Below are 22,481 nucleotides of genomic sequence, written 5' to 3'. Positions count from 1 at the left end.
ATAGTATGATATATAGTATATCTGTGTCTACGGAATTGGAAGAAAGCCATTGTTTCCTCTTAAAGGAAACGTAAGATACTTCTTGTAAAAACTAAATAATCAAAAGTAGGAATAGAGACAACCCTTTGGGGAGTCAGAGTAAGAATTATAAGAGAAGGTTGAGATAAGTGGAGAGACGTTGAAGAAAAAACGGGAAGACCGCCATCTTGAAACATTCGAGTTGGGCGGTATTGTTGTAAAAGTGGGAGGGAACCAACTGAGTGGGCTGAGCTGTGTTTTATACAATAGACTTTACAGCAGTCAGGTTTACGATGAATGAATGAATAAATAATGAAATAATGAAATAAATAAATAAGATCAAATAAAAACATTATATTATATATATTAACCCATATTAAGTATATGCTGAGTGAAAGTGATTCTTAATTGAAGAGATTCATGTCTAAGCTCACACTGATTTGATTCACATTCTAGGGTTACACACACACACACACCTCACATTCACACCCACTCTACACACACAGACCCCCTCCCCCTCATCCCCACTCATACACACATCACACTCACACAGACATCTTATATACTCATACACACATCACATACTACACTCATACACACACACATAGACACACACACACACACACACACACACACACACACACACACTCATACACACATCACACTCACACACAGACAGTTGGCTATACCTACATTTGATTCCCAGGGTGTAAGACACCAATTGTGATTAGGATATCTCAAGCTGATTCCAAAGCTGTTTCCTAACATATTTCTTTAATCTTACAGTGATATTCTAGATAACCAATAACACAATATTATTATTATTATTATTATTATTATTATTATTATTATTATTATTATTATTATTATTATTATTATTAATATTGTTACTTTTTTGACATTTTACAATAACCCTAAAAAAAAATATGACTGCAAAAGGAAAGACAAAGGGAAAAATGGAGAAAGGGATTACCATGGTAACTCCAGTAGAAATATTAGAGAATAAAAACCCTCTTTTAACCCTTGTGTGGCGTTTTTAATTTTTACTTGAAGAAAAAATATACAAGGAAACAATTTTTCAACCTGAAACTCCATGGCCTTGGCTTATTTACTGTGAAGAACATCAAAGAAAAAAAAATCATTGAGTGCACATGCTACACCCCCCCCTACACATTTATGTCCTTCACAGGGTGTTCGGGTCAATTTGACCCGCATATACACAGAGACACACAGACTTACAGAAACATGCACACACACACTCACACACATACAAACACACACAGAACCTGCACAATGTTGTTACAAAACATTCTGGGAAGCCAGAGGGAGGAGACCCTGAGAGACACCAGGGGACATGGGTGGTACTGGATATGTCACAGGGCCTCAGTGGCCACAACATCACTTAGGATAATTTTTTCACATCGTACAGCCTGGGACAGGAACTTCTCAAAAGAAAGCTGACAATGGGTGGAACAGTCAGAAAAAATAAGACAGAGCTCCCACCTCAACTTCTAACTGTAAAGAACAGGCCAGTCCATTCCTCCCTCTTTGTGTTTACGGCCAACATGGCCCTGGTATCCTACATACCCAAAAAGGGCAAAAATGTGATGCTTATGAGCACTGGTGACACCGCACATACAGAGGAGACAACATGTGCCCAGGAACCCAGCTTCTCTAGCCATAGTGAGGAGGGTGGAGGAGGCTCCTGCTGTCCCACCTGCACGACCCACACAACCACAACCTCCAGTGCCTGAAGTAAGTGTCCTGTTGTTGTTGTTTATGTGTGCATGTATCTGTGTGTGTGTGTGTGTGTGTGTGTGTGTGTGCGCGCGCGCATGTGTGTGTGTGTGTGTGTGTGTTTCTGAGTGTCTCTGTGTGTATGTGGGTCAAATTGAAATTGACTATTCGAAGATGTGGTGTGAAAAAAATCTAATAAAGTATTTTCATTATTCTAGATTGCATCTGGTGGCAACAAGAGGAAGCGCAGCGAGGTGTGTGAACCCTCAAAGGACTCAAAGACACAAACCACATGCAGAAACTGCAAAAAGTACATCTGTAGTACACATACTCTCAAATTCTGTGCATCATGTGTTGTGTAGACAGGCATGCCCATGCACACACACCATTTTTTGAATTCACATGTATCCAATATTATTTCAGAATTGTTTGAGAGATGTATTTTTCAGACGTGTACTATATTTTATTGACAGTGAATAAAGCAGTGTACATTTCGTTCATGTTTTGTGTTTCTATTTATTGTAAATCATCTCAAATTATTTTTGAGACATTTTTGAGAGATGTATTTCATATCCAGTGACTAAATCGATCTAAGTGTGGTTCTCGTGTATCTATTGTCGTTCATCACCTGTATTTGCTTTTCACAGCTTTGATTATAATAAGAATATCTCAATATCTGTTCAAAAATAATCAACATCAATGAAAACATTGTTTCATTTCAACTTTTCAGAGATAAGCATGATTTTTTCCACCCAAGTCCTTATTATAGCAGATTTTTTACATAAATTATAACTTTATCACAAAAAACGAATTGCACTTCCATTGTTAAATATAATCTAGCAGAGATTAATTGTAAATATTAATCATACATGTTATCTATATTATTTGGAATTGAAGGTAATGAGGAAGAAAAGGTGATGCCCCCACCCTACGACCATGGGGAATTCCCTGTGTTATCAGCAAAGATACACCTGGATGGGAATATAAAGGTGGAAGAAGAAGATGAGGAAGAAGAGAGGGGAAATAAAGAGAGAAGGGGATCAAGAAGCCCCATACAGCTTGATTGTTATGCAGAATTAAAAGAAGCCCTAAACCAGGTAGACAAAGGCGTGTGGAGGTCAGAGTCAAGACAAGAAAAAAGGACTAAACCATTGGAAGCCGGAGTAAAAGGAGAGAGAGGTAAAGGGAAGGAACCAAGCACACGCAGAAAAGAGAAACAGCTATACAGCACACCCAGAGATGAGGGAGCAACCACCTGGGGACCCGGAGATGACCCAAGAGATGACCCAAGAGATGACCCGAGGTCGGGTGATGAGGGACAGGGGGAGAGGAGGTCTTGGATAAGACAGAGGGAGATAGACCAAGCACAAACAATAGATGAAATATTTAGTGACTGGGAAGAAAATACTAGAAGAAGACATAAGGAAGAATGCAGAACTACTGAACGAGAGTTGAGGTATAGGGGAAAGATAGGTCGCCTAGATAGATATCATTGCCCCATCCTGATAAAAGGAAATCAAGGACACTATGTGCCCTGGGGTATGCAGGACTTACAGGGAATAGTTAGCAGATTACCTGACATACATGATGGAGCAGGTAAATGGATTAGAAGCTTTGAGGAAGAGATTGCAGGGAAACTGCTAGCGGTGGGAGACCTCAAAGCCCTGTTGGCCAGGGTATTGGGGGTGGCAAAGATGGAAGACATTCTCATAAGCTGTGGACTGGAAGGAGCACAGGGCTATACCAGAGCCGATGGGATGTCATTTGATCAGACCAGAAATGAGATGTGGACAACCCTGAGAGAAGAATATCCACAAAGGCTGGATATCAAGACCCTGAAGGGAGACCCACTGGGAGAGACTGAGACTCCTGCCACATACCTGCACTAGCAACTGAAGAAGTAGAAACTAGAGACTGAAGCAGACCCAGAGGGAGACCCACTGATGACAACTCTGTTCAGAACTGCAGTGATAGAGGCCATGTGCCCTCCGGTGAAAAGCAGGTTAGAGGATGTGGTGAGACGTCAAAAACACACAAGGAATTCTGTGATCATCTGGTCCATGCGGTGGAAAAATACCGGAAAGATGAATCAAAGCTAAAGGAGCAAGAAAAGGAGAACCAGAGAAAGTTAACATAGCTCCAGCTGGGGGAACTCACAGAATGAAACAAAAAGAAGGTACAAGGCGTAATGGCCGCCGAAACTTCCAGTGCTGAGACTTCAGGGACAAGAGCAACCCACCGTACCTGTAGTTCAGGTGTATACCCAGCAGCCCCAGCAGTTTCAGCCATGGAAGGGCAGACAGAGACCCCAAGGAAGGTTCCAAATAGCAGACTCACTAGGTCCACCCGGTGTGTGCTGGGGATGTCACCAGGCAGGACACAACCGAAGACAATGTACAATTAATCCATGGCAGCCGAGGGGGAATAGTCAACAGGGCTATGGTCAGCAACAGCAGAAGCCTCCACAAGGACCAGCCAATCCATATAGGGGACTGAATTATGGTTACTCGGGATGCCCAGAGAATCTGAAAAGGGAGGGTCAGCTTCCAGTGTTAACCACAGAAGCTGATCAAGAAGCAATGCTGCAGGTTCAAATAGAAGATAGAGACATACCCATGATGATAGATACAGTAGCAACCTACACTTGTGTAGGTCTAAATTATTTCTCTCACCTCCCCAGGTCAGGACAATTTGTTAAAACAGTAGGATTCTCGGGACAAGCGCAGCTAATTCCAATGACAACTCCAGTAAGTCTCAAGATAGGAGACAGAGCCACAACCCTGCCCGTACTGATCTCTGACCGGACACCTGTGAATCTCTTGGGGAGGGATGCATTATGCATGCTGGGGATGAAAATATGGTGTTTCCCAGAAGGTGTATATGTAGATAATATGGCAATAAAGACAGAAGAAATACCAATAACTGCAAGCGCAAATGTTTACTAGTTAGGGGAAATAAACCATGAAATAAAACAAACTTGGTTAAAATTGAGAAAATATATTGAAGCCCAATTGCCAGATGCACGAAGACCAAGATTTGACTACCACTGCACTGTGCAGTTTGACTCAAATTGCAACTCCGGCCAAGAACAAATTTGGCAGGAGCAAACCAAAAATCTGGTTGTCCCATTAATGTCACAATATATTATAGTGGGAAAACAGAGAGCAGCTATGCAAATAGATCAATCAGAATTGATGGTATAATATACCTAATGCTGCTCCTCATGTGTCATTAATGGTAAATAAAGGGTATAGAGCAAGAGCCTTGGGACCAATGATGAGAACCGCATTAAAGAGTGATTGGAAAGAAACAAGTAACCCATTGGTAAAACATTCTGCAGACAAGGAATTCATAAAAATAATATGTGCCACGCCTATGAATGGTATACCACAGGAAGTAGCCATATTGGTTAAACAACAGGTTCAGATGAAAGAAAAGTCAGATAATCAATTGAGAGATAACATTGAAAAACAGATCCCAGAAAGTCTCTGGTCAAAACATGACACTGACGTGGGCTTAGTAAAATCAGCATAATTATAAGAACAAAACAGGGCAGAGTATTACCAAGAAAAGCCCAATATCCTATGAAACCTGAAGCTGAGGAAGGAATAAGCAGAACAATAGAGGGTTTGATAGCAGCGGGAGTTTTAGAAAGAATAAACAGCCCGTACAATACCCCCCTTCTTCCAATTCTAAAAGCAGATAAGTCAAAATGGAGATTGGTGCATGACTTAAGAGCAGTAAATGAGGTGGTACAAGATTGGCGAGCAGAAGTACCAAATCCTCATACATTGTTAACAAATGTTCCTCCGACAGCCAAATACTATACAGTGATAGATTTATGCTCAGCTTTCTTCAGTGTACCATTAGCAGAAGAAAGTCGGTACTTGTTTGCATTTACCTACAGAGGACAACAATACATTTACACTAGAATACCTCAAGGGTTCAAACATTCACCTCATGTGTTCAACCAAGTTCAGCGGAGATTGGATAGAGGACTATGCGATAAAAACAGCAGCTCTGAGGGTGCTGATGAAAACAGCTGGTCAGCAGAACTTAAGAGCCCCTTTAATATGGACAACAGAAGCTACAATAGCATTTGAAATGTTGAAAAAAGAAATGCAACGGGCACCAGCATTGGCTGTGCCCGATTATAACAAACCATTCCTATTGTATGTGGCAAACAGAAGGAGTGGGTATGCTTCAGCAGTGTTAGTACAGGAAACGTGTAGTGGTAGGAAAAAGCAAGCGTTAGCCTATTATAGCACCAAACTAGACAGTGTTGCCCAGGGGTACCCTCCCTTTTCAGGGAGTGGCAGCTATGCACTATGCCTATGAAAAGGCCTCGTCAGTCACAATGGGATACCCAATAACAATATACACACATCACAAGACAGTGGAACTGTTAGAACAGGGAAGGTTTGTTCTAACGCAAGCTAGGAACCTGTCATATTTGTCGTTATTGACATACCCAGACATCACTATCAAGAGATGTAGTACAGTAAATCCAGCTGAGTTAATACCACTGGCAGATGAAGGGGAAGAACATGATTGTATAGCACACTCACTAACATTCACTAGGTTAAGACCAGACTTAGAATCAACACCCTTACAATATGCAGAAGAGACATATTTTGTAGATGGTTCATGTTACAGAGATCATTTAGGAAATCATGCAGGGTACGGCATAGTTAAACAAATAGGACAGACATTCCGAGAAGAGAAGATAGACAGCTGTCCACAACCGTGTTCGGCCCAGTTGGCAGAACTAAGAGCACTGACAGAAGCCTGTAAAATGGGAGAAGGCAAAGCAGTGAACATTTTTACTGACTCAGCTTATGCGCATGGAGTCTGTCATCTGTTTGGAGCAGTATGGAAACAGAGAGGTTTTTTGAAAAGTGATGGGTCACCCATACAGCATTGTGAGCAAATTAAGGAATTGATGTCGACCATGATGAAACCAAAGCAGTTAGCCATCATTAAATGTCATGCGCACCAGAAAGGTAATGATTACATTATTCAGGGCAATAATGCTGCTGATGAAGCGGCAAAGAGAGCGTCAAAGTGTGAGGTGGCCGTGTTGGCCCCAATGGTATTAATAGAACCAATAATGCAGCTAGAGGATATCATTCGCATGCAACAGATTGCAGGGCTGTATGAGCAATCCATGTGGCTCCAAAGGGGGCCAAAGGTAGACTCTACAGTGGAGATCACATGAGGGTACTATAGTGGCACCCACGGTGCTACTGGGGATTTTGATCGCTGATGCGCATGGTTTTGACCATTGCGCAAGGGTTTGAAGTTGTGAGAAAGATAAAACTCCAAGGGTATTGGTCACCCTATTTACAGGCAATGGTAGAAAATGCATTGGCAGAATGCACAGTATGCGCACAAAACAATGTAAGAAAGGGAATCAAAACACCTTTAGGACACATACCGGTTCCAGATGGACCATTTAAACATTTGGTAATGGACTATGTAGACATGATAAAAAAGGTCAATGGGAAAAGATACATGCTTGTTGTCATAGATAGATTCAGCAGATGGGTAGAAGCAACGCCATCGGCAGAATTAGGGGCAGGAACAGTGCTTAAATTTCTAACAAGAGAAGTAATACCCAGATTTGGAATACCCAATGAGATTAGCTCAGATAATGGTGCATGGAGCGAGGAAAATGTATTATGGGACCAGGCTAGGCAGAATGATTGGTATAGATTGGCAGAGTTTACAGCCAAATCAATAACAGAAGGAGATTGCCTCATGTGCAGTCCATCACCGCTCAAAAAGTTGCAAGTTGTACCTAATCCACATACATGCCAGGCATGTCATCAGTTTAATCAGAAGGTCTGTTGCTTGGAGTGGACAGAACAACCCTATTGTGGAGCCGAATGTTTAGGTATCTTAAGCAACCATAAATGTAATACATTTTATGATCAGACTTTTAGAGACCAATGTAAAGAGATAGATGTGAGAGTAGAGGGGAAAAAGAGGGAAGTTCCAGGACCCTATTCAATAGATTTGACGCAAAAGTTTGAATGCTTCGAAAAGCAATTTAATACAAGCCAATACACTAAGAGCCTGGGGCAGTTTAAAGGGAACTGTCATGTAACCTGGCACATTGTACCATGGGATATGGAGACACCTCGGCCTGAACCTTATCTTCAGGCAATTGGGACATACAACACCACCCCTCCTAAGGTAGTGTACCCTACAAGCTTATATGCAATATTGAAAGAGACCCCAAACGACAGCCACTGTTCTGGGCAACTAATGGCAAGATTTGGGATGAGTGGGATTCCAGGGGGAGTACCCATAACCAGTATATATACCAGCCAAAGCGAGGCCATGGCAGATTACTATTGGATATGTGGAGAAGGAAAGCTAAGGGCAGTATTACCTGCTACTTGGACAGGGATATGTGCTAGGGTTAAGCTAGCCAAGGCAGTGACTATTTTGATGGGGAATGATACCACTATAAGGGTAGATCAACAAGAACTAAGACAAGTACAGGGGGAAGCTAAAAAAGAAAACAGAAAAAAAAGGGCATATCAGACCCCGCAGTCTATATAGATGCCATAGGCCTAGAGGGGTGCCCGACGAGTTCAAGGCAAGAAGCCAGATATGGACAGGATTTGAATCAATTTTCCTCTGGCCTACAATAAATAAAAATGTGGATTGGATAAATGCCATTTATTACAATCAGCAGAGGTTCATCAATTACACAGATGATGCCCTATCAGCCCTAGGAGAACAGGTCAGAGAGACAAGCAAAATGACATGGGCAGAACAGACAGGCATTACATTTTATAATGGCAGCTCAAGGTGGAGTATGTAAACTGTTTGGGGACGAATGCTGTACCTATATTCCGAACAATACTGATCCCGCAGGAAGTTTTGTCAGAGCAGTGACTAAACTTAAAAATTTGAGAAAGGAAGTGAAAATTACTGCAGGCACAGACTTTGGGACATTAGACTGGTTAGGCAACATCCTAGGATCATGGGGAGGAATGTTGGCAAAAATGGGAATAATGGTTGTGATAGTGATTATAGTGTTAGGATTAATATTTTGTTGCATAATGCCTGTTTTGAGATATTTCTTTATACAGGGCACAATTAAGCAGAGGAGTGTATAACCAGAGGGATAGCTCCAATGGCACTCAACAGAATGGGAGGCCATCTAGACCTATATCCCGTTCTCAACTGGGGAGGCAGCAGTGAGTCTTCTGCCCCCTCATCCGATGATGACGAGATCGTCTAGACTCCCAGCCAGGACTAGCAAGCTCGGAGAGGAAACTTGGGAGGAACATTGCTACAGTCATCAAAAAGGACGAATACCTGGCCATACAAGGACTTTATTCCCCTTGTAAATATTTACAATTTGAATGGACGATGATGTGTTTTATGGTGTTATGGGTAACACGTATTGTGTGTAGAACTAATAGAATGACCATGTTGAATGTATGCATAGAGGCACAATGGGATGGCCATGGTTCAGGGACAGGGAATGTTCCCTTGTGATGGAAATATAGGTCCCATTAGGGGTTGATGTGTTGTGTGATGTTTTAGTTTTTAGTAACAATTTGTGTAGTCATTTAAATGTGTAGGAAGTTGTTGCTCATGGGGACGGGTGCTCATTTGCAGACCTGTAAAGTGGTTGCTCAATGATGACTGGATAAGGTGAGGACCGTGGGGGAATTTTCCTAGTACGAGGCTGGGTTTTTCGCCCCCACCTGTAAAGGAGACGTGTCCCCTGGAGCTAATAGACTGTCATACTGTTGATGTCATTCATGTTATTTTTACTTATACGATTAGCATATGTATATTGTCTTGAATCACTTGCATGTTTTATTAGTATATCATGTTCAAATCACTGTTAGGATGTGGGACTAAGACATATAAGGGTTGTACACCTAGGGGAAAAGGTCACAAGAAAACAGATGGTCCTAGAATATTTGGAGAATGCAGTCAGAAGGGGTGAGGTCAGATTGAGGGGTTTGATATAGGTGAAGAAAAGAAAGAATCAAAATCTGCAGAAACCAGGACAGAGTAATTAAAAGATAGGGTAAATAAGTGATAAACAAAGTTGTAAACAGCCAGGACAAAAGGCTTTTGAAATCAGCCAGGCACATCAAGATTTAGGTAGCCAAACAGACGCCAGGGCAGGTGGGAGTAGCCCACCTTGATGACGAAATGTAATTCTTGAATGTTATTGGTGTATGTAGACAGGAACTAGAAGTTTGTTGAATGGTGGGGGTTGACCTGGGTTAGGGTTAGTATAAAGACAGGTGACAAACGGCTTTGAACGGCTTCAGATTCTCTGTGAATAAAGTCTTTGAATGAATTAACAGCTCCGGTTAATGGTATTTTATTTCAAAGTACTATTATTTAAATTCTACGACATCAACTGTGGGACCTTTTTTCTCCTGTCAAAAAAAAAATCTTCATCTCGCATTGTGACTGCCTATGGCCCTAACCCCTAACCCTAACCCTAAGACTAACCATAACCCTAGTCTGAGCATTGATTACTTTATCTTATGATGACTGATGAGGTGACTGATGATTCACTTACTTAAACAGATGTATCTCTAAGTCGCTTTGGATAAAGGCGTCTGCTAAATGCCATAAATGTAAATGTAAAATGACATCATATAGACAGGTGTGTGCCGTTCCAAATCATGTCCAATCAATTGAATTTACCACAGATGGACTCCAGTCAAGTCATAGAAACATCTCAAGGATGATCAATGGAAACAGGATGCACCTGAGCTCAATTTCGAGTGTCATAGCAAAGGGTCTGAATACTCATGTAAATGTGACATTTCAGTTTTTTATTTTAAATAAATTCGCAAACATTTCTAAAAACCTGTACTGTATTTGTCATTATGGGGTATTGTGTATAGATTGATGAGGAAACAAATGAATTGAATCCATTTTAGATTAAGGCTGCAACATTTCCACAACAAAATGTGGAAAAAGTGAAGCGGTCTGAATACTTTCCGAATGCACTGTATCTGTATTGTCAGTAGCTTTTAGGTTTTTAGTGGCCATCTCCCTCCAGTATCTGCTCTCCTCCTCCATGGACATGCCTTCTAGGGAGTTTTGTAACACTGTCTGTTGCTACATTTTGCATTGAACTACAGTATATCTACATTCCTGTGTCTTGAAATTCTGCCTTTAATGATACATATGTGCTGAACTCCTAGAGCTGAAGATGATGTGATTAGAAGCTGTACAATAAATGATTGTTGCATTGTGTGCCTTATTCCCATGCTCCCTCCTTGATAGTAGAACCTGAGTTCATTATAGTTTCCTCCGAGGACCTCATGAAACAAACAGGTGGCGTAGTCTAGCAGTTAGTTCATCACATCCCCCATGATACACCTACCCTTGTTTAGTAGTGACGGTTCTCTGTCTGAAGTCTATTGGTTCTCCCATAGACCAGTCACTCTTTATTGACACACAGCTGGGTACAGGTGAGACCGGTCTCTCCTGCTGGACTCTGTCAAAAAAAAAAAAAATCACATTAACTAACAGTCGACAGTGAACATAACATGTGTGTACCTGTGTTATCAGGATATTAGGAATAAACATCAAATAAACATCAAACTAACCTTTGACCAGAATGAGGAATTCTTCCTCTGAATTCTATTGGATGGTCCATAGACCAGTCACTCTTCATGGACACACAGCTCGGTACAGGTGAGGCTGGTCTCTCCTGCTGGACCCTGCATTACAAGGTGGAGTTGTGTTTTTAAATGTGCCACATGAGCTGAGCTCCTAGATCCAGTTCCAATATGAATATATCTGTATTGTAAATAACTTTTAGGTTTTTAGTGGCCATCTCCCTCCAGGATCCGCTCTCCTCCTCGATGGACACGCCTTCTAGTGAGTGTTGCAACTCTGTCTGTTGCTCCAGTTTGCATTGACCTACAGTATATCTACATTCCTGCGTCTAACATTAATCTGGTTATGAATGAAGTATCTATCATCATCATTATCATCATCTTCATGGTAAATGCCCTCCAGAGACTCTTCTCTTACCCCATGTCTTCAACCTCCCCAGAGAGACTCATTTTAGAGGCAGTGGTCCCCTCCTCTCTCTCCCCAGAGAGACTCATTTTAGAGGCAGTGGTCCCCTCCTCTCTCTCCCCAGAGAGACTCATTTTAGAGCCAGTGGTCCCCTCCTCTCTCTCCCCAGAGAGACTCATTTTCGAGGCAGTGGTGGCCTCCTCTCTCTCCCCAGAGAGACTCATTTTAGAGGCAGTGGTCCCCTCCTCTCTCTCCCCAGAGAGACTCATTTTAGAGGCAGTGGTCCCCTCCTCTCTCTCCCCAGAGAGACTCATTTTAGAGGCAGCAGGTCACACCTATAGTTAACAGAGATCAGTACTTATCAACCACAGATCTGATAGAGCGCGCACACGCGCACACACACACACACACACACACACACACACACACACACACACACACACACACACACACACACACACACACACACACATACACACACACACACACACACACACACACACACACACACACACACACACACATACACACACACATACACACACACACACACACACACACAGTCGAAGGTTAGTTGTCACTATAATAACGCATCTCATTTGACAGCCCTGTTCCGTTATCAAGTTAGAGAACACATACATGTTAGGTAAAGTATTTCAGTGTTTATTTGTTCTCGTACTCCAAGTTTTTGTCGGTTGGTCTGTTTGACTTTTTGTTGCTCAGCTTCTGGGTTGGCAGATGTTTGGACCCGAACCATGGCAATTGGACGATACCATTTATTAATTGATATTGTTGTCAAGCAACTAAACTTGGATGTGTTCTATTACCTATGCAATAATCTAGTTATACTGTATACATCAATTATAATTAGACTATTTATGGTTGTTAGTAGTTACAGCCAGTTTTGTAATGTAATTAATTATCTTTAATAGTAGGTCTGTTTTGATATGTGCTGATGGGAAGAGCTTCCAGGAGAAGAAGGGGCTCTCTCTCAGTTTGAGAGTCAGTCTTAGGGGCAGCACTGATGGCTGTACACTTAATGTTTTTTGACTGAGATTCTATTTTTTTGTTTTCTTCCATCACTTATCTTTTAGACACTTTTTGGAAATTGTAAATAAATCACCTTGCACTTCAGTGCTTTGCTGCTCCGCCATCATCTTTTAACCCTCGTATTGTCTTCACTTTTTGGACCCTTTGGAAGTCTTCGGGTCAAATTGACCCGAGACATTATTGGGGCTTGAAAAGCAATACAAAAATACAAATTTCCATTCAAAACTCTTTAACATATATTGTCTTTATCTCAATTCCAAACAATATAGATAACATGTATGATTAATATTTGCAATTAATCTCTGCTAGATCATATTTAACAGTGGAAGTGTAATTCGTTTTTTGTGATAAAGTTATAATTTATGTAAAAAATCTGCTATAATAAGGACTTGGGTGGAATGCTTATCTCTGAAAAGTTGAAATGAAACAATGTTTTCATTGATGTTTATTATTTTTGAAGAGATATTCTCATTTGATTTTCATCTTTATCTTATTATAATCAAAGCTGTGAAAAGCAAATACAGGTGATGAACGACAATAGAAACCTGAGAACCAAACTTAGATCGATTTAGTCACTGGATATGAAATACATCTCTCAAAAATGTCTCAAAAATAATTTGAGATGATTTACAATAAATAGAAATACAAAACATGAACAAAATGTACACTGCTTTATTCACTGTCAATGAAATACAGTACACTGAAAAATACATCTTTCAAACAATTCTGAAATAATATTGGATACATACAATTTGAGAGTATGTGTACTACAGATGTACTTTTAGCAGTTTCTGCATGTGGTTTGTGTCTTTGAGTCCTTTGAGGGTTCACACACCTCGCTGTGCTTCCTCTTGTTGCCACCAGCTGCAATCTAGAATAATTAAAATACTTTATTAGTTCAGGATTTTTTTCCCACCACATCTTCTAATAGTCAATTTCAATTTGACCCACATACACACAGAGATACTCAGAAACATACACACACACACACACACACACACACACACACACACACACACACATACATGCACACATAAACAACAACAACAACAGGACACTTACTTCAGGCACTGGAGGTTGTGGTTGTGTGGGTCGTGCAGGTGGGACAGCAGGAGCCTCCTCCACCCGCCTCACTATGGCTAGAGAAGCTGGGTTCCTGGGCACATGTTGTCTCCTCTGTATGTGCGGTGTCACCAGTGCTCATAAGCATCATATTTTTGCCCTTTTTGGGTATGAAGGATACCAGGGCCATGTTGGCCGTAAACACAAAGTGGGAGGAATGGACTGGCCTGTTCTTTACAGTTAGAAGTTGAGGTGGGAGCTCTGTCTTATTTTTTCTGACTGTTCCACCCATTGTCAGCTTTCTTTTGAGAAGTTCCTGTCCCAGGCTGTACGATGTGAAAAAATTATCCCAAGTGATGTTGTGGCCACTGAGGCCCTGTGACATATCCAGTACCACACGTGTCTCCTGGTGTCTCTCAGGGTCTCCTCCCTCTGGCTTCCCAGAATGTTTTGTAACAACATTGTGCAGATTCTGTGTGTGTGTGTGTGTTTGTATGTGTGTGAGTGAGTGTGTGTGTGCATGTTTCTGTGAGTCTGTGTGTCTCTGTGTATATGCGGGTCAAATTGACCCGAACACCTTGTGAAGGACATAAATGTGTAGGGCGGGTGTAGCATGTGCACTCAATGATTTTTTTTTCTTTGACATGTTCTTCACAGTAAATAAGCCAAGGCCATGGAGTTTCAGGTTGAAAAATTGTTTCCTTGTGTATTTTTTCTTCAAGTAAAAATTTAAAACGGGTCAATTTGACCCGAATACCACACAAGGGTTAAAGGAGACGAAAGACTAAACACACACACATACACACACACACACACACACACACACACACACACACACACACGAACATTCACACACATGCATTTTCATGCTGCAGGAAATAAACTTAGAAGAATGAGGAAATCTGATTTGAAATTTAATGATCATTTGATTGATGTTGTGATGTGGGACTCACTCAACAAGGTCTATGCAGGGTTCAAGAGTCACGGTTGTCTGCTGGTCCAGGAGAAGGTCTATGCAGGGTTCAACAGTCACGGTTGTCTACTGGTCCAGAACAAGGTCAATATCTGGTCAGACAACTGGAATGTTGAGTCAACTTGTCTGAAGGGAGAAGTAAATCTTCACCAACAGTTCTTTGTAACTGGCTCGGTCAACGCCTCCCATTTGCTGTACAACGTGGAGTAGAGAGCTGCGTGTGTCGAGGAGGGACACAACTCTCTCTCCTCTTCCCCCTGTGCCGGGCCGAGCTTCTCCTTTCTACTCTGAGGAGGTTTGTACACCTTATAGACTAGGATAGATTATTTGATTCTCTGTCAGATATCGATATACTGTATATATATATATATATATATATATATATATATATATATATATATATATATATATATATAAGGGATAGATCACAAAAAAAAATCATTTAGTAATATTATACATTATATATATATATATATATATATATATAATGTATAATATTACAAAAAGATTTTTTTTTGTGATCTATCCCTTTAATGCACTGAGAATGTACAGTAGACATCAATCAAAGCTATTTTCCATTGTAAACTGGCAGATGAAGCCAGCTCAGCCTGAATATGGAGGCCAGGTCAGTTTGACTCTGGACCGTCACTGTTAATATCAGATGATACATCATAGTCATAGTACCCTCTCTTCCTGGTTAATAATCAACAACAACATGTACACTTACACAACTTTTACTGCTCAGTATCATAGCTCACACCACACTACACTACACCACACACCACTACACTACACTACACTACACACCACTACACACACACCACTACACTACACTACACTACACTACACACACAACACACCACACCACACCACAACACAACACTACACAGAACACAACACAACACAACACAACAAGTACACTTTTCCAGCAGAGCACACTCTCCCTGGTTAATGATCAACAAGAACCATAAACATATATGATTTTTATATGATTTTTACTGCTCAGGATCACAGTTCACACAAAACAACAGTCACAGTAAACATTTCCATCACATTCAATCTTGTTAAATATGATGATTCATCAACAAGAGAGTTTCTCACGTTTCTCTTCTTCTGGCTTGGTTGTGGACACACGTTGGAGCTCATCCCTTAGCTGTTACACAGGAGAGTGTCCCTGCTCCGTGATTCCCAGTCACCCCTTAGAGACTTGGTACTCGACTCCTTAGTCTCCAACAGCAGCCATTGTCTCCAGAGTAAAGAGAAAACAGAGCTTTGCTGCCTAACTGATCATTCTGGTCCTTTTCGATTGGTCGTCTGCAGTTCTCCACTCTGTCTGTCAGTCAGGACTAAAGACAGTCTGATGGCTGCTGTCTGACTGAGAGGTTAGTCTGAGACCGAACTTCTCTACTGATGACAGACACGGAGGACAGATCAGGTGAGTTACCTGTCAATGTGTGACCATGGGAGGGGTGGGGCAAGATATTTCTTATCCAATGAAATGATCGTGTGTGTGAATAATTCTGAGGAGGTGTCAGGTTGCAGAAGGCAGGGAAACTGGCAGTCACTCCTTTCTGTTATGTGATCAAGACGTAGCCTCACCCACCCACAGTTCTACTTCCTTATCACCCATCATGTAGCTTGGAGCACCAAGGGATCAGATCATAAAGTGGAAGAAATGAAAACTATGGTGATTAACTAAAGAATCTTGAAAGTACAATTTGATCAGTTTGATTTGTAGTTCTAGTTTTATAGTTTTATCTGCAGTCTTGGTTTCATAGTTTTATCTGTAGTCCTACTTGTATCTGTAGTCCTAGTTTGATCTGTAGTCCTAGTTTTATAGTTTTATCTGTAGTCCTAGTTTTACCTGAAGTCCTAGTTTTATAGTTTTATCTGTAGTCCTAGTTTTATCTGTAGTCGTAGTTTGATTTTTACTCCTAGTTGTATAGTTTGATCTGTAGTCCTACTTTGATCTGTAGTCCTAGTTGTATAGTTTGATCTGTAGTCCTAGTTGTATAGTTTGATCTGTAGTCCTAGTATTATAGTTTGATCTGTAGTCCTAGTTTGATCTGTAGTCCTAGTTGTATAGTTTGATCTGTAGTCCTAGTTGTATAGTTTGATCTGTAGTCCTCGTATTCTGGGTATGTTTGTCTCTGGCAGGGACTGGGGAGTTTGTCAGGGTCAAGAGAAAATTATGAAATTTGCTGAGTTGGTCATGACATCCTAATCCACACAGTGTGGAATTGATTCCGATGCAAATCAGAGACTCTATAAAAACAAAGATATTAATTCCAAAATTACTTGAACTCAATTCAACTGATTGAGTGAATTGTTGATGACATTTTTGCATTTTAGCTCATTTTAAGAGTGTCATAGCAAAGGGTCTGAATACTTCAGTACATAAGGAATTTCTGTATTTAAATTGTAATAAATGTACTGAAATTTCAAAAAAGTGTTTTTGCTTTGTCATTCTGGTTAATTGTGTGTGGATTGATGGCAAATTCTTTTAATTTAATTCATTTTAAATTGAGTCAAAAACACAACAAAATGTGGAGAAAGTGAAGGGGTCTGAATACTTTCTGAAGGCGCTGTTGATTGAAAGATTGACTGTGCAGGGCCGAGCTTCTCCTTTCTACTCTGAGGAGGTGTGTACACCATATAGACTAGGGTAGATTATCTGATTCTCTGTCAGATAGAGATATATAGATATACATATATACAGTGGGGGAAATAATTATTTGATCCCCTGCTGATTTTGTTAGTTTGCCCGATTACAAAGAAATGAGCGGTCTATAATTTTTATGGTACTTTTATTTTAACAAATAGAGACAGAATATCAACAAAGAAGTCCAGAAAAAACACATTATATAAAGTTATAAATTAATTTGCATTTGACCGAAGGAAATAAGTATTTGATCCCCTACAAACCAGCAAGAATTCTGGCTCATACAGACAGGTTATATGCCCATGAGGCACACAGATTACTCCTGTCACTTCAAGAAAGTACTCCTAATCTCAGCTTGTTATGGGTATAAAAGACACCTGTCAATAGAATCAATCTCTTCCATTCCAACCTCTCCACCACCATGTGCAGGACCAAAGAACATTCAAAGGACATCAGGGTAAGAGTTGTAGACCTGCACAAGGCTGGAATGGGCTACAAGACCATCAGCAAGAAGCTTGGTGAGAAGGAGACAACTGTTGGTGCAATTATTAGAAAATAGAAGAAATACAAAATAACCATCAATCGCCCTTGGCATGGAGCTCCATGCAAGATCTCGCCTCGTGGGGTAAGGATGATCATGAGAAGGGTGAGGGATCAGCCCAGAACTTCACGGGAGGAGCTTGGTAATGATCTCAAGGCAGCTGGGACCACAGTCACCAAGAAAACCATTGGTAACACACGACACCCTAACGGATTGAAATCCTGCAGTGCCCGCAAGGTCCCCCTGCTCAAGAAGGCACATGTACAGGCCCATCTGAACAACACACCACACCACACCACACCACACCACACCACACCACACCACAACACAACACAACAAACCACAACAAGTACACTTTTCCAGCAGAGCACACTCTTCCTGGTTAATGATCAACAAGAACCATAAACAGTTATATGATTTTTACTGCTCAGGATCATAACTCACACAACACAACACAACACTACACTACAGTACAGTACAGTACACTACACACCACAACACTCAACACACCACAACACTCAACACACAGTGCCCGCAAGGTCCCCCTGCTCAAGAAGGCACATGTACAGGCCCATCTGAACAACACACCACACCACACCACACCACACCACACCACACCACACCACAACACACCACAACACCACAAGTACACTTTTCCAGCAGAGCACACTCTCCCTGGTTAATGATCAACAAGAACCATAAACAGTTATATGATTTTGACTGCTCAGGATCACAGTTCACACAACACAACACTCACAGTGAACATTTCCATGACAGTTCAATCTTGTTAAATATGATGATTCATCAACAAGAGAGATTCTCACATTTCTCTTCTTCTGGCTTGGTTGTGGACACACGATGATATGAAACACTTGGGTATTATTTTGTATGGAAGTGACTTCAAATTGAGAAAGAAAAAATTTATGTAAAAATGGAGAAAATACCCCTGGTCCCCAAAGGGTTAATCTGCAAAGTGAGGCCTTCTCTTTTCCTCCCTCTTCTCCATATCCAATCCCTCTTTCTCTGTCTTTTTCTCTCTCTCCCTCTACCTCCCACCCTCTCTCCCTACCTCCCTTCCTCTGTCCCTCCCTCTTTCTCCCTCCCTCCCTCTCTCCCTTTTTCTCTCTCTTTCTCTCTCCCTCCCTCTCTCCCTCCCTACCTCTTCTCCCCATCCAATCTCTTTCTCTCTCTCTCTTTCCCTCTTTCTGTCTTTTTATCTCTCTCGCTTCCTACCCCCCTCTCTCCCTCTACCTCCCCCCCTCTCTCCCTCTACCTCTCACCCTCTCTCCCTACCTCCCTCCCTTCCTCTCTCCCTCCCTCTTTCTCTCTCCCTCCTTCTCTCCCTCCCTACCTCCCTCTCCCCCTCCTTCACTCGCTCTCTCTCTCTCTCTTTCTCTCCCTCCCTCTCTCTCTCTCTGTCACAATCTCTCTCTCTCTTTCCTTCACTCCCCTCCCTTTCCTCCCTCCCTGCCTCCCTCCTCTTGCTCTCCCTCCATGCCTCTCTCTCCCTCCCTCCTCTCTCCATCCCATCTCTCTTCCTCCCTCCCTACCTCTCCCTCCTCTCCCTCCCTCTCTGCCTCCCTCCCTTCTCTCGCTCCCTCTCTCCCTCCCTCTATCCCTCCCTCTCTCACTCCCTCCCTCCCTCCTCTCTCTCATTCTCTCCCTCCTTCCCTCCCTCTCTCACTCCCTCCCTCCCTCCTCTCTCTCATTCTCTCTCTCCCTCCCTCCCTCACTCCCTCACTCCCTCTATCCCTCTGTCTGGCACCAACAACTATGCCACGTTCAAAGTCACTTAAACCACCTTCAGCAGGTTGTCTTGACCATGTCTACATGCCTAAATGCATTGAGTTGCTGCCATGTGATTGGCTGATTAGATATTTGCGTTAAATAGCAGTTGAACAGGTGTACCTAATAAAGTGGCTGGTGAGTGGATATATATATATATATATAATATGTATAATATAAAAAAATAAAAAAAAGATTATTTTTGTGATCTATCCCTTTAATGCAGTAAGAATGTACAATAGACGTCAATCAAAGCTATTTTCCATTTTAAACTCACAAATAAAGCCAGCCTGAATATGGAGGCCAGGTCAGTTTGACTCTGGACCGTAACAGTTAATATCATATGTTACATCATAGTCATAGTACCCTCTCTTCCTGGTTAATAATCAACAACATGTACACTTACATAACTTTTACTGCTCAGTATCATAGCTCACACCACAGAACACTACACTACACTACACAACACACCACAACATATGGTAAATTTAAATACAATATAAGGGTTTGGAATGGAATGGAAGCGGTCACAAGAAAACACATGGTCCTAGAACATTTGGAGAATGCAGTCAAGAGGGGTGAGGTCAGATTGAGGGGTGACTTGAAATTGAATGATTATTTGATTGATGATGTGATGTGGGACTCACTCAACAAGGTCTAGGCAGGGTTCAAGAGTCACGGTTGTCTGCTGGTCCAGGACAAGGTCTAGGCAGGGTTCAACAGTCACGGTTGTCTGCTGGTCCAGGACAAGCCGACAGTACCAACTAGAAGAAGACTGAACTGTAAAGGAATGTAACAATCAATATAAAACAACAGAGGCTTGAATGTTACAAGTACAGGAAATTATCAATACAATTACATAGTTAAATGTGTCTCCCCATATCCTCTCTGACCTCTGTCAGAAGATGATACAGTTATTGTAATAATTACGACTAAAAACACTTTAGGTGACTTTAGGTAATGAGGTGGTAGTTGTGGTTGGTCCATGGGAGAACAGAAGAGAGAAGTAAACTATACATGTTAACATAAAGCATGATGGCCGACTAGAAGATGTGTTTCGACTAGGATAGAGTCTCTAAGCTCAAGAGCTTGTTAGCAGTGTCTACAGTAGACACAACCATAGACACACTACTCTGCACACGTGACAGTTCTTTGTAACTGACTCGGTCAACGCCTCCCATTTGCTGTACAACGTGTAGTAGAGAGCTGCGTGTGTCGAGGAGGGCCACATCTCTCTCTCCTCTTCCCCCTGTGCCGGGCCGAACTTCTCCTTTTTAATCTGAGGAGGTGTGTACACCATATACACTAGGATAGATTCTCTGATTCTCTGTCAGATAGAGATGTATAATATGTACACATATACAGTATATATATATATATTTATATAATATTAAAAAAAAGTGAGCTATCCCAGGGAGGAGGTCCAGCACCTCACAGTGTGGTGCACCAACAACAACCTGGCTCTCAACACCAGGAAGACCGAAGAGCTCATTGTGGACTTCAGGAAGTCAAAAGCTGGCACACACACCCCCATCCTCATCAACAAGTCTGAGGTGGAGCGAGTCACCAGCTTCAAGTTTCTGGGTGTCCGCATCTCTGAGGATCTCTCCTGGACCCTCAACACCTCTACCCTGATCAAGGAGGCTCACCAGCATCTCTTCTTCCTGAGGAGACTAAAGAAGGTCCATCTGTCTCCTCAGATCCTGGTGAACTTCTACCGCTGCACCATCGAGAGCATCCTCACCAACTGTGTCACAGTATGATATGGCAACTGCTCTGCCTCTGACCGGAAAGCACTGCAGAGGGTGGTGAAAACTGCCCAACGCATCACTGGTTCCTCACTCCCCTCCATTGAGGCTGTCCAGGGCAAGCGATGCTTCGAAGCATCGTCAAGGACAGTTCTCACCCCAACCACAGACTGTTCACCCCACTCCCCTCCGGTAGGCGCCTCTCTCCGTACCCGAACCAGCAGGTTCAGAGGAAGCTTCTTCCCTGCGGCTGTCAACCTGAACTCCATCTCTGCACCTAGGTGACAACCTACTAACTAACCCCTACACCCCCCCCCCCCCCCCCGGACAATTGTACTGCTCTTACCCTATATCATTTCTATAAACTATACATACTGTATCTTCACTTGTACACACTGCTCTTATACTATATATTACTGCTCTTCTGTACATATCTGTCTATACTGTTAATAATGCACATACCCTTATTTTTGACTCATCTTAGAATGCTACTGTTAATACACTGCACATATCTGTACATACTGTACATATCTGTTTTTACTATTCATTCTGCATTCCATATTTATTCTGCTTATTTACTCTACTTATAATAATACTGTTAATATATATACTGCTTATACTGCACCACTTATACTGCTCATATACTGCTTATACTGTTCATACTGCATTCTATATTTATTCTGCTTATAATGTTACTGTTAATACATATACTGCTTATACTGCACTACTTATACTGCTCATATACTGCTTATACTGCAATACCTGTATATATTGTTCACATTGCACTTTTCTGCTTTTTTTGCACTTCTGGTTAGACGCTAACTGCATTTCGTTATCTCTGTACTTGTACTCTGCACAATGACAATAAAGTTGAAT

The 22,481-nt window shown here is 41.7% G+C and overlaps 2 protein-coding genes across 2 annotated transcripts in view; both read right to left on the bottom strand.

Annotated features, from left to right (window-relative positions):
- LOC310823897 (uncharacterized protein) overlaps positions 1–22,481 on the bottom strand; it is a 211,889-nt gene that overhangs the window by 37,370 nt on the left and 152,038 nt on the right. The window contains exons 6-7 of the mRNA XM_083696836.1: positions 11,367–11,480; positions 11,141–11,254 (exon numbers count right to left, since the gene is read on the bottom strand). Of these exons, the coding sequence (XP_083552962.1) occupies positions 11,141–11,254; positions 11,367–11,480 (228 nt within the window). The remainder of the gene's footprint in view (positions 1–11,140; positions 11,255–11,366; positions 11,481–22,481) is intronic.
- Positions 1–22,481, bottom strand: part of LOC310823899 (uncharacterized protein) — a 310,796-nt gene that overhangs the window by 154,072 nt on the left and 134,243 nt on the right. The window lies entirely within an intron of this gene.

Source organism: Argentina silus, assembly GCF_951799395.1.
Source record: "Argentina silus genome assembly, chromosome: Y".
Classification (NCBI taxonomy): Eukaryota; Metazoa; Chordata; class Actinopteri; order Argentiniformes; family Argentinidae; genus Argentina; species Argentina silus.
This window is presented reverse-complemented; position numbering and strand designations above follow the sequence as displayed.